The sequence below is a fragment of the Zingiber officinale genome, chromosome 6B (assembly GCF_018446385.1).
Source record: "Zingiber officinale cultivar Zhangliang chromosome 6B, Zo_v1.1, whole genome shotgun sequence".
Lineage (NCBI taxonomy): Eukaryota > Viridiplantae > Streptophyta > Magnoliopsida > Zingiberales > Zingiberaceae > Zingiber > Zingiber officinale.
In genome coordinates this window covers 76,064,280-76,075,462 of record NC_055996.1, presented here as the reverse complement: position 1 = coordinate 76,075,462, position 11,183 = coordinate 76,064,280, and the positions used below count along the sequence as shown (strand labels likewise).

Here is an 11,183-nt window from a genome sequence, read left to right as displayed (position 1 = left end):
TGAGTGAGTGTCATGACGCATAAAAATGTTGTCACTCCAAACCAAGTATAGGGGTGCATTTCCTCATTACACACTAATTTATGTGTCAAATACAAAATATGTGACGTGCATTAGGAAAACATGTTTCAATGACATTAATAAACGTCAAATCCTGATCTAAAACAAATACCAATGGCAACGATGCCTTCTTTTCAACCATCTATTTCTTTAAGGTACCTAATGTCCATGTCAATTGCTCTATCCTCTCATTACTAGATATGCGAACATAAGTGAGTAAGTTCACATTGTGGATGTGATACCCACAACCTCCAATAGTGGTATCCGATACTCATTGGTATTGTATGTGGCATCAATGATCAACACAGACGAAAAATTGACCGACAGCTCTAGACTTTTTAGATGAACCCAAAGAATATATGTGATTTCGTTAGTGTATGGATTTGTACGGTAATTATGGAGGTATTTTTCTTGATTAATTGCTCCAAGATATACTTAATAGAATTTAGGTCGCCCCGTTTAGTGAATTTGCTTGTGAAAATAGTATTGTAAATGCTTTTGATCCCTGTAGTTTTGACGGGTCTCTTTCCTTCAAAATACTAAGGGGGTGCTTGTTTGGGGGGTTTGGAATGGGAATGGAATGAAACTTGTGCTTGGTTTGGGGAAATGAAGGTGGGACCCACGGATTCATTCCTCTAAATAGAGGAATGGGTCATTCCCCACTAGTATGAGGGGTATGGGTATTATTCCCATTTCATTAATATTTGCAATCAATCCCATATCCTTTCCCATTCCCTTACCCGAACCAAGCGCCTCCTAAGAATTTCACGAGATGTGGTGTTGTTGGCTATGTTGAACACAAATTCTTTCTCTATTGGTTTTAACCTATATGGGTACTCATGGCCAATAATATATTCTACTGATTGACGATTATGAAAATCACAGACAACCCTTTAAATCCTAATAATATGTTCTAGGAATAGAGAAGGAGAGGCTGAGAGGGAGATAGCAGTGGAGGAAGGTGTAACTGAAGAGTTATTGAAAATAAAGTGTGAGAGGAGGATTTAAAGGGGGAGACTCTGACATGTGTCAAGAGTTGAAGGATTGGTAATTTAAGGAGAGGGGAGGTTCTGATATATGTCAAGGATTGGACAGGGTAATTTAAAGGGAGAGAAATGTTTTGACATATGTCAAGGATTGGAAGGTGGGTAATTTAAAGAGAGTGAGAAGTTTTGACTTATGTCAAAGGTTGGAAGGGGGTAATTTAAAGAGAGAAGAGATTTTTACATGTGTCAAAGGTTGGAAGAGGGGTAATTTAAATAGAGGAGAGGTTCTGACATGCATTAAGGGTTGGAAGGGAGTAATTTAAAGGAAGGAGAGGTTCTGGCATGTGTCAAGGATTGGAGGGGGTAGTAAAGGGAGAACGGTGTTTTGACATATGTCAAGGATTGGAAGTGGATAATTTAAAGGGATGAGAGGTTCTGACATATGTCAAGCGTGGAAAAAAGATAATTTAAAGGGAGAGAGAGTGTTTTAACATGGTGGCAAAAGGCGAATACGCTCGCCCCCAACGCTCCCGCCAACCCGTCCCAGGGTCAAAAAGATAATCCCAGTTAGCCTCATTGATTATCCCTGGGGTGACCAGCCCGACCCCATGGAAGTTTCCCACTGGCCACTAGGGGTAAATCGGGAAGCGCGCGACAGTCAACCTAGAAGTCCAGCATCCTTTGATTGCGCTCCCCATTTGGAGGAAAATTTCTGCAAATACGTCGTAGCTGGGGATCGAACCGCGGGTACCCGGGTGACAACCTGGATGTCCTACCGCGACACCATGCCACGGGGATAAGAGAGTGTTTTAACATGTATCCAGGATTGGAGGTTGGATAATTTAAAGAGAATGAGATATTTTGACATATTTCATGTGTCAAGAATTGAAGGGGGGGTAAAGGGAGGGAGATTCTAACACGCGTTAAAAGTTGAATGGAGGTAATTTAAATGTCGAATTAGGAAGGTAATTTAAAGGAATGGAAAGATTCTAGCATAGGTTAAAAATTATATAAAATAAAACAAAATAAATTGATGAAAAAATATTGAAAAAATAATAAACAAATTGATTAAAAAATAAAACTAAATAAATTTTAAATAAAATTTTAAAAATACTAAAAAAATAATAAATAAAATTGATTAAAAAATAAAATTAAATAAAATTGATAAAAAAAAAATATAAGTATTGCTGGAAATAAATAAATAAAATTGATTAAAATTTAAACTAAATAAAAAAAATATAAGTATGGATGAAATAATTAATAAATAAAATTAATTAAAAAATAAAATTAAATAAAAATTCAAGGAAGGAGGGGGTATAAATATCATTTGAAAGAGAGAACCAATTATCCTGAGTAAGATAAAGTTATGGGAGAGAGAGCGCTTGCATTTAAAAGGATAAATGATAATTTTAATTATCTAAAGAAGTTTTTTTTATCGATTATCAGGATAAATTAACGATCAATTCAGTATCTTTTGATTATACTCCTCATTTAAAAAAAAATTCTTATAAATACATCATAACTAAAATTTAAATTATGAATATCTGAATAATAATTTAGATATTTTACTGCGACATGGCTCCGGAGAAGCTTGCATTTAATAGTAAGAGATAGAAATCATAAGAGACAGAGACAAAAATGATTTTTATGAGTGAAAATTATAAGAGAATTTATTAATCAAAGCTTTAAAAATGTAATTTTGACAATAAAAAATTCGATCTTTTCACTTCAACAAGTCGGAAATTTTGGCATAATCGTCGAGAGATCAATTCGATCCCAGTAATCGGAAAATGTAAATGACGCGTCGCTTCACAATCAACGTTCCAATTATCTTTCAAGAAAATTTTATAATAAATCGTAATTAAAAATTGATTCATAAATGTCCAATAAGTTTTTTTTAAAATTGGTATTAGATATGTAATTACCGCTGATTAATTTCAAGAGCTCATAAAAATTTTCCATATAAATTAGAAAGTGTTGTTGTCCATCAATCTAATATTTTAAGGATCATCTATTAAAAAAAATATTTATTAATTTATTAAAATTAAAAATACGAATATTATATATTATATTAAGAAGACTACCTCGTTTACTTTTCTGGACTATGATAAACATATGCGATGAGTATATTCATCTTTTTATTACAATTATATATACCTAAGAAGATTTATCGTTATCGGTAGAGGTGTAATCGAGTCGAGTCGAACTCTTAGATATTTAAATTTGACTCGTTTATAATCGAGCCGAGCTTAAGTTTTATTTAACGAATATATTCATTGCTCACGAGTTTATTAGAACTTTTATCGAGTCTAAACGAATTTAATAAATATAAATTATAAATTTAAATAATCATTAAAAACTAAATTATATATTTTTAAAAAAATTATAATATTCTTATTAAAATTTATAATTTTATTTAATTAATAAATTTAATATATTTATCTATAAATTATTATTATTTTTATTTAAAATCTATAAATTTATTATTATATGAGTTTAACGAACATATTCACGGGCTAACGAGTCGAATATTATGAAACTTAAGCTTGGTTTGTTTATTTTAACAAACCTAATTAAATGAGCTCAAACAAGTTTTTATCGAATCGAGCTTCGAATAGCTCACGAGCGGCTTGGTTCATTTACACCCCTAATTATCGGACAATGCCCGATTAAAAAAAATAAAAAGTAATTAATTTTAAAAAATAATTAATAGCGTCTAAAAGGCAAGTTGTTGATTAATCAGAGGCCTTCAATTGATTTATACAAAAATCCTTTATTGTTGCGGGCCCCGCTGCCATGAGAATATTTGTGGGTCCCAGAGTACGACGTGGGAGTTTGAGGGTTCCTGTTAGCCGTTCGATTTCGATCCGACGAACGATGTTAAAATTTAATAAAATGTATATCTTAATTTAATTAATAAATTCATGCTTACTGCTAACAAAAATAGTCATGTATTAACATCTATATTCAATTTTTTTCTTCTCAAAATATCCCTACTAATTTTCAGTTGACTTCAACGTAAACTAAATTTCAGTTGACTTTAGTTGTAAATACCTTTCATAAAATATATATTAGAAAAATAAAAATAGAATCAAGAGAGAATATGCTATATGCTGGATGCAATTCGATATAAATTTTAAATTAAAATAGTAAGAATATTAAAAGTGTAATGATGATCCTTGGGCATAAATTCATATATTTATTTTAATAGCTCTTTGGTCAATTTTTGACTGATCTCCGTATAAAAGATTAGTGTGATTGGATAAAAATATCTTTATAATTTATTTATCTATTTTTTTAAGTGAATAATATCAATTTGGTTCAAATAATACTCATTTTATATTAATTTAAGATCTTTTTAAAACTATTGGATGAAAAAAAAAGATTATATTATATTGTATTAGAGATATTGGAGTAATTTTGACAACAAAGAAATCTGGGACAGTAACTATATTTTGTTTAGAGTTAAGAAAATAGATATTAATAAATTTAAAGAAATATTTAAAATCTAATTATATATATTTGACATGAAATATTAAAATTTTACCTTTATGAGAAATGATATTTATTTTATACAAATTTAAGGCCTCTAAAGTCATTAGTGTTTAACTAGTAATAGTTGATGATTAGATGTTATTTCAGTCAATTAGTAATTTCTCAATTACTTTATTTAACATTTAAAAGAAAAAAATAAATACCGAAAGACTCATGATACAATATTCTCTATTTGATCAAAATGTATATAGAATGGCTTAAATATTTTAGCAAAAATATTTACAAATGTTTTCAATAGTTTACTAATTAAAAATAAATCTATTAATTAATTACTAATTAATTTTTATAATTGGTAATTATTTAACAATTAATTGAATGATTAACACTTAACTTTAGTAGTTAAATAATTTGTAATTATTTAATTACCATTTTAAAACCGACATTAAAGATTTAAAAATAAATTTAATTAGAGCATTATTGTCAGCAGCTAAAATTACTAATTAATTAACCATTAACTAAAAAAAATTAATTTAAATGTATCATTTTGCACAACCTATTTAAATTAAAAAAAATTACTACCCGAATTAAAATAATAATTTAACATCAAATTATGGGTGTGGAGATCATGGTTGAATTATCATTCAGTAAATTATCTTAAAATCTCATATCACAACTTAAACTTTACTTAAAAATCTCCAATCATAACTTGAACATTACATAAAGTCCTCATATAAAAAAAAAAATTATTTCACTCCTTACATGTAAAGTTTTGTTTGATTCAACTCTCTATGTACAAACATCGTTACCTAATTGCCCCTCATTTTTTTAAAGAACAAAAAGTCTTAAATAAGATATAATTCTTTTTAAATTTAATACATTTAAACTTGAATCAAATATATTTTCTATTAAATTGAGCGTGATTTTTTTCTTTCTTAATATAATTTCTCATAAATTTAACATCATTTTCAAGAGAATCTAGTATATTTTCCATCTAATTGAGCATTATTTAAAGATAATTTAATATATTTTCCATTCAATTGAACATGACTCTTTTTTCGCCTGACCAACCAATCGATTAACTTAACCAATTGATTTAGCCTAAGTTAATCTGTTGGTATGAGCTCGTATTCAAGAACATATACTAGATTTTAATTTAATGTACTGAATTTAAAAGGAATTACTTATTATACCTAAATAATATTAGGGATAATTAAATAAATTGATATCTATTATATATGGTTAGGAAGTGATTTTTTTTTTTTTTTTTTTTTTTTTTTGACATGGAGACCGATTTAAATTGGGATTGGGATTTTAAGACAATTTGCCCTTAAATTATATAAATCTAATTAGTTTGATTGATTAATTAATTAATTAGGGACAAAACTATTAATATAATGGCTAAATTGAAGATACGCATTATTTTTTTTTAATAGTGGTCGGCGAGGTTTGTTTAATTATATAAATTTTCTAAAGTAATTAGAAATTAAATATTTATTTATTTTTTTAATTAGCAATCATCTAATACTCTTGTCAAATCATACGTAACGGTAACATTATTTTAATAAGATCCAATCTCTCAATCAAACCTTATAATAAATTATACGTGAAATTAATATCATGTCATTTTCTTCCTCTATTAAGTTTCATTTTAATATTTATAGAGTGTTTACTTCGATGGATATTAGGGGCAATGCCACTTTGCTCCAATATTAAATTTACTTCAAAAATGTATCGTTACAATTTCGTTATCGTATTAAATACGTTATATTGTCACAAAACGGCGTTATATCGATTTTTGGTCAGCAATAAAACATTCGACGTCTTCATCCTGTCAGAGGTGTTCGTCTTGCGGCTCACTTCCGGTGCCTCGACCCCGAGGCATGGCCTACTTCGATTCCGCCCTCGTGCTCTTGGTGCTTCTCCTATGGAGTCCGATCACCTCCGGTGACCCTCAGGCCAATCTCCTTCAAGCCGGCTGCAGCTTATACAACTCCACCAACGCCTCCGTCTTCGCCGCCACCTTGAACCGCACCTTCGCCGACCTCCGCTCCAACATCTCCTCCGCCGCCGCCGCCGGCAGCGCCGCGGCCCACTTCGTGACCGCGGCTGGAGTCTCCTCCCAGCCCGTCTACGCCCTCTTCCAGTGCCGCGGCTACCTCTCCATGGCCGACTGCCTCGCTTGCTTCTCCGTCGCAGAAGACCGCATCCGCCGGTGCGGCGCCGCCAACGGCGCTCGCGTCGTGTACGACGGGTGCTTCCTCCGCTACGAGAGCGCCCCCTTCTCCGACCAGGGCACGCTCCCGGGGAACGCCAACTTCTGCGGCAGCCGCAACGCGACGACGAGCGCAGGGCCAGCCGGGTTCGCCTCCGCGGGGCTGGCACTGGTGAAGGATTTGAGAGACGCCACGCCGATGGCGCCGGAGTTCTTCACGGCGGCGGAGAGGGAGGGGGTGTTCGGGATAGCGCAGTGCGTGGAGACGCTCAGCGAGGCGGTATGCCGACAGTGCCTGGAGACGGCGGTAAACAATGTAGTGTTGTGTCTGCCGAGCGCCGACGGCCGGGCGGTGGACGCCGGCTGCTTCATGAGGTACTCCAACCAGCCCTTCTTCCCCGCCAACCAAACCATGGATTTATCCCCTTTCTTGAATTCAGGTGAGCAAATTCATGGTCACCACTCTGAAATTTGTCCAATGGTACGAATGCTCAAGCTCTGTTTTAATTGAATTTATCCATAATACAATACAAAGACAGACATTGAACAGGGAACAATTGGTTCTTCACTTCTTCTTACTCTCTGGCGATAATGGAATTAATTTATCTATGAATTCTGTCATGAAAATGGAATAGGGAGATCAAGCAAGCGGAGGGTCATAATTTGGGGCGTCGCTGGAGGAGTCTGCGGCCTGTTGCTACTTGTAGGGCTTGTAGCACTTCTGTGGATCAGAAGATCTAGATATCAACAAGGCCCCCGAAAAGGTTAGTGAATCTGATGTATTTGTTCTCTATTCTCCTGAAAGTGATCAGGTTTAGATTTCTATCCAGGGGATTAGCAAAGAACAGTAAGATTAACTATTCATTCTCTTTCTTTTGCATGATCGATAAGTGGAGGAAAGACTTCGTCTTTATTAATGGTTCTCTTCATAAACTATTGTGATAGTTCTCTGACAACTAACAACCATGCATCATCAGTAATATCAATGGTTTTGATGTTTATCATCTCCTAATACACGGCCGGCACATTGAAAATCCTTGGTCAACTTTGTTGCAAACTTTATCAACACTGTCTAGAATGTCATTTGGCCTATCAGATGTTGTTGTATGCAAAACCAAAACCTATCACATCATTCAGAGGAGATTGATTTCCTTAGTGGATGTTATCATTTGTTGACTAAATATTTCTAGAATAATGGAGGCGGCTAGTGGCCAAAAGAATATCCAATTCAGGTCTGAACTTACCGTGAATTTGGACAAGCTCTTTTGAGAAGGATAAGACATTCTTAAATGTTAATAATGAGTTTGACTTCTTGTCATCTTATTTCTGTTGGAATGTCGTAATCTATTCCAGCCGTATTACTTGGGTTGGCTATATAGATCCTACAATAGACACTGTATGAGCTTTAAGCCAATACAAAAATTATTCAGCAGGCTGAATCTGAAATGCATTTGACAGGGTTGTATTTGTTGAAAATTTTGATATAGCCGGCCGGCTAAAATGTATTATTAGCATTCAACTTTCTTCTCATAAAGATTTCAAATGAAAGCAACTGAGCTCTAAACTTTTGTTATGTTTCTTATGATCTTATGATCCAAGTGATTTCTGATGAGGTTATCTTTGTGCAGGAGATATATTAGGGGCCACTGAGTTACAAGGTCCAATAAATTTCCATTACGAGGATCTTAAAAAAGCTACAAATAATTTCAGTGAAGACAGTAATAAATTAGGAGAAGGAGGTTTTGGGGATGTGTACAAGGTGAGGGCTATTAAGTGTAAACAGAATTAGTTTTGATGAATCAGTGAAGATATGCTTACAGTTATAGTTATCATCATCGCAGGGCACACTGAAAAATGGGATTACAGTGGCTGTAAAGCGACTGGCAATTGCTCAAGTTAGTAGGGCAAGAGCAGATTTTCAGAGTGAAGTGAAGATCATTAGCAATGTTCATCATAGAAACTTAATCCGTCTGCTTGGATGTTCTAGCAAAGGCCAAGATTTTCTTCTTGTCTATGAGTACATGGCAAATAGCAGCCTCGACAAGTTCATATTTGGTAATATTCTCTTAAATCTCAAACATACAAATAATAGCTTGCATCTATCTTACTGGATTGTGTCATGTCCAAATCATTCTTCAACAGGTGACAAACGTGGATCCCTCAATTGGAAACAGAGATTCTCCATAATCGTCGGCATGGCTCGTGGGCTTTCTTACCTGCATCAGGAATTCCACTTTTGTATCATACATCGCGATATCAAATGCAGCAACATTCTTCTTGATGATGATTTCCAGCCAAGGATTGCAGACTTTGGCCTAGCGCGCCTTCTGCCGGAGGACAGGAGTCACCTCAGCACTAGGTTTGCTGGCACTCTGTAAGTCTTTAATTGACAAAAGAGGCTCATTTAAAGTTGCGGAATTCTTAAATGGCGCACTTAATTTTCAAATTTCAGGAACCAAATGCACTTTTTGAGAATTCTATAACTTTAAGCGCACTTTTTAATCCAGAACCAATCATTCCATGTAGTTTCGATTCATAATACTACGATCAAAGGTTCAAAATTCAAATTATCACTACTGTATCATGTGTAGGGGATATACAGCACCTGAGTATGCAATCCAGGGGCAGCTCTCTGAAAAGGTCGATACATATAGCTTCGGCGTAGTCGTTCTTGAAATGATAAGCGGACGGAAAAACAATGACATAAAGCTCGAGCCTTTGACTCAATATCTCCTTGAATGGGTAATCACCATGTACATACAACTCTTGATCTAAGCTTTCTTTCCTACATTTTTTAGGATCATCTTGTGTGTTTGATCTATACAGGCTTGGAAACTATACGAACGCGATCGATTGATGGAGTTGGTCGACGAAAGCTTAGATCCTAGTGAATTTTCTCCAGAAGAGGTGAAGAGGATTGTTAAAATAGCTCTTCTCTGCACGCAATCTGCTGCAGCTGAGAGGCCGACAATGTCAGAGGTTGTTGTTATGTTGCTGAGCCAGAGTGATGCTACTCCTCAGCCGACAAGACCGACCTTCATAGATGCTGCAAGTAGTGTTGAAGGTAATGTTGTATCCTTCACCACCGGCTCATTTTCTACCTCGCATGCAACTGTTTCTGTATCTCAGTTCTCTGCTCGTTAATGTTCCATGACAAGTAGCAAGCATCCTGTTCCAATGAAGTAAAAAACATAATTTTTACAAACCGTTACATATTCTGATTGTATATTTAGATGAAAGAATATGTATTCTAAGTGAGCCAAGACTGATTGTTTTTCCTTAAAAATTGTTGCAATGTTGAGAAGTTTTCACGGCAATTGACCAAAGGGTGTACTTTCATATTCTAATTGTATATTTAGATGAGTATGTATTCTAAGTGAGTTAAGACTGATTGTTGTTCCATAAAAATTGTTGCAATGTTGAGAAGTTTTCACGGCAATTAACCAAAGGGCGTACTGAAAGCAATGTAGATAGATCAAAACAAACTAAAAGATGCATCTAAGGATCTAGTTATCATCATCATCCATAAGGCTACATTGGATAAAAATCGAAAACAACGGCAAACGAATGGTCTTAGTCATTGTCCTTGTTGCCGGAGTTCTTGCAATCGCAGAATGATCTTCTACAGGAATAAGTAACAATCTATAATCCTTCTCAACGAGGAAGAGAGAAGGAAGAAGAAGCTCTCTTGAAGGTTCAAGAATATGTTCTAATCAAGCGTTTCTTCTCTTATAGACCAAGTATATCCTATATAGACCATCCACATAAAAGCTCATACATTATTAACAGCTCATTAATGTTAATGAGTTAGGTTAGCAGCAAGGGCGGATCCAGTGGAGGCGGCATCGGCGGTCACTTCCTCTGCCGGCGGTGGAACCCCTAGTATTATGAGATTCCACCGATGAAAATAGAGGATATCGTCCCTTGTTCCGCGTAAAAATTGTCCATCTATACTTGAATTCCTAGACTCGCCACTGGTTAACGGATCTACACATTAAATCCACGTTCACTAATTCATGCTAAAAATATTAGATCGCTTAATTGGGATTTAGTTTCTTAATAACAATTAGTTGTGAGTGTGTGTTAATTAATGTAAGATCACCTTATTGAGATTAAGCTTACTTATGTGGACTTATGGAATTAAAACCACCCATATAGACTTAGGCTTCATTTGGTATGCATGATAGGATAGGATTGGGTTGATTAGGATAGGATTAAAGGTAGGATAAATAATCCCTCTTGAGGCCAAGGGATTATGAATCCTACCCATAATCATCCATTATCCTACTCCTAATCAACTCTACCAAACGCTGGATTAAATTTTTTTTGAAAATATAATTCTATCCTATCATGCATACCAAACGGAGCCTTAATGTACTAATTGTGCAATTGTATAAACTCTAAAATCAGTATCACTATGATACTATATTTTA

The 11,183-nt window shown here is 34.5% G+C and overlaps 1 protein-coding gene across 1 annotated transcript; it reads left to right on the top strand.

Annotated features, from left to right (window-relative positions):
- Positions 1-6,354: 6,354 nt before the first annotated feature.
- LOC121992753 (cysteine-rich receptor-like protein kinase 2) lies at positions 6,355-10,140 on the top strand. Its single transcript, XM_042547308.1, has 7 exons — positions 6,355-7,190; positions 7,386-7,514; positions 8,379-8,509; positions 8,592-8,805; positions 8,893-9,124; positions 9,342-9,492; positions 9,577-10,140. Exons 1-7 carry the CDS (start codon positions 6,419-6,421, stop codon positions 9,892-9,894), a joined length of 1,947 nt encoding a protein of 648 aa, XP_042403242.1. The 5' UTR covers positions 6,355-6,418; the 3' UTR covers positions 9,895-10,140.
- The last annotated feature ends 1,043 nt before the right edge of the window (positions 10,141-11,183 follow it).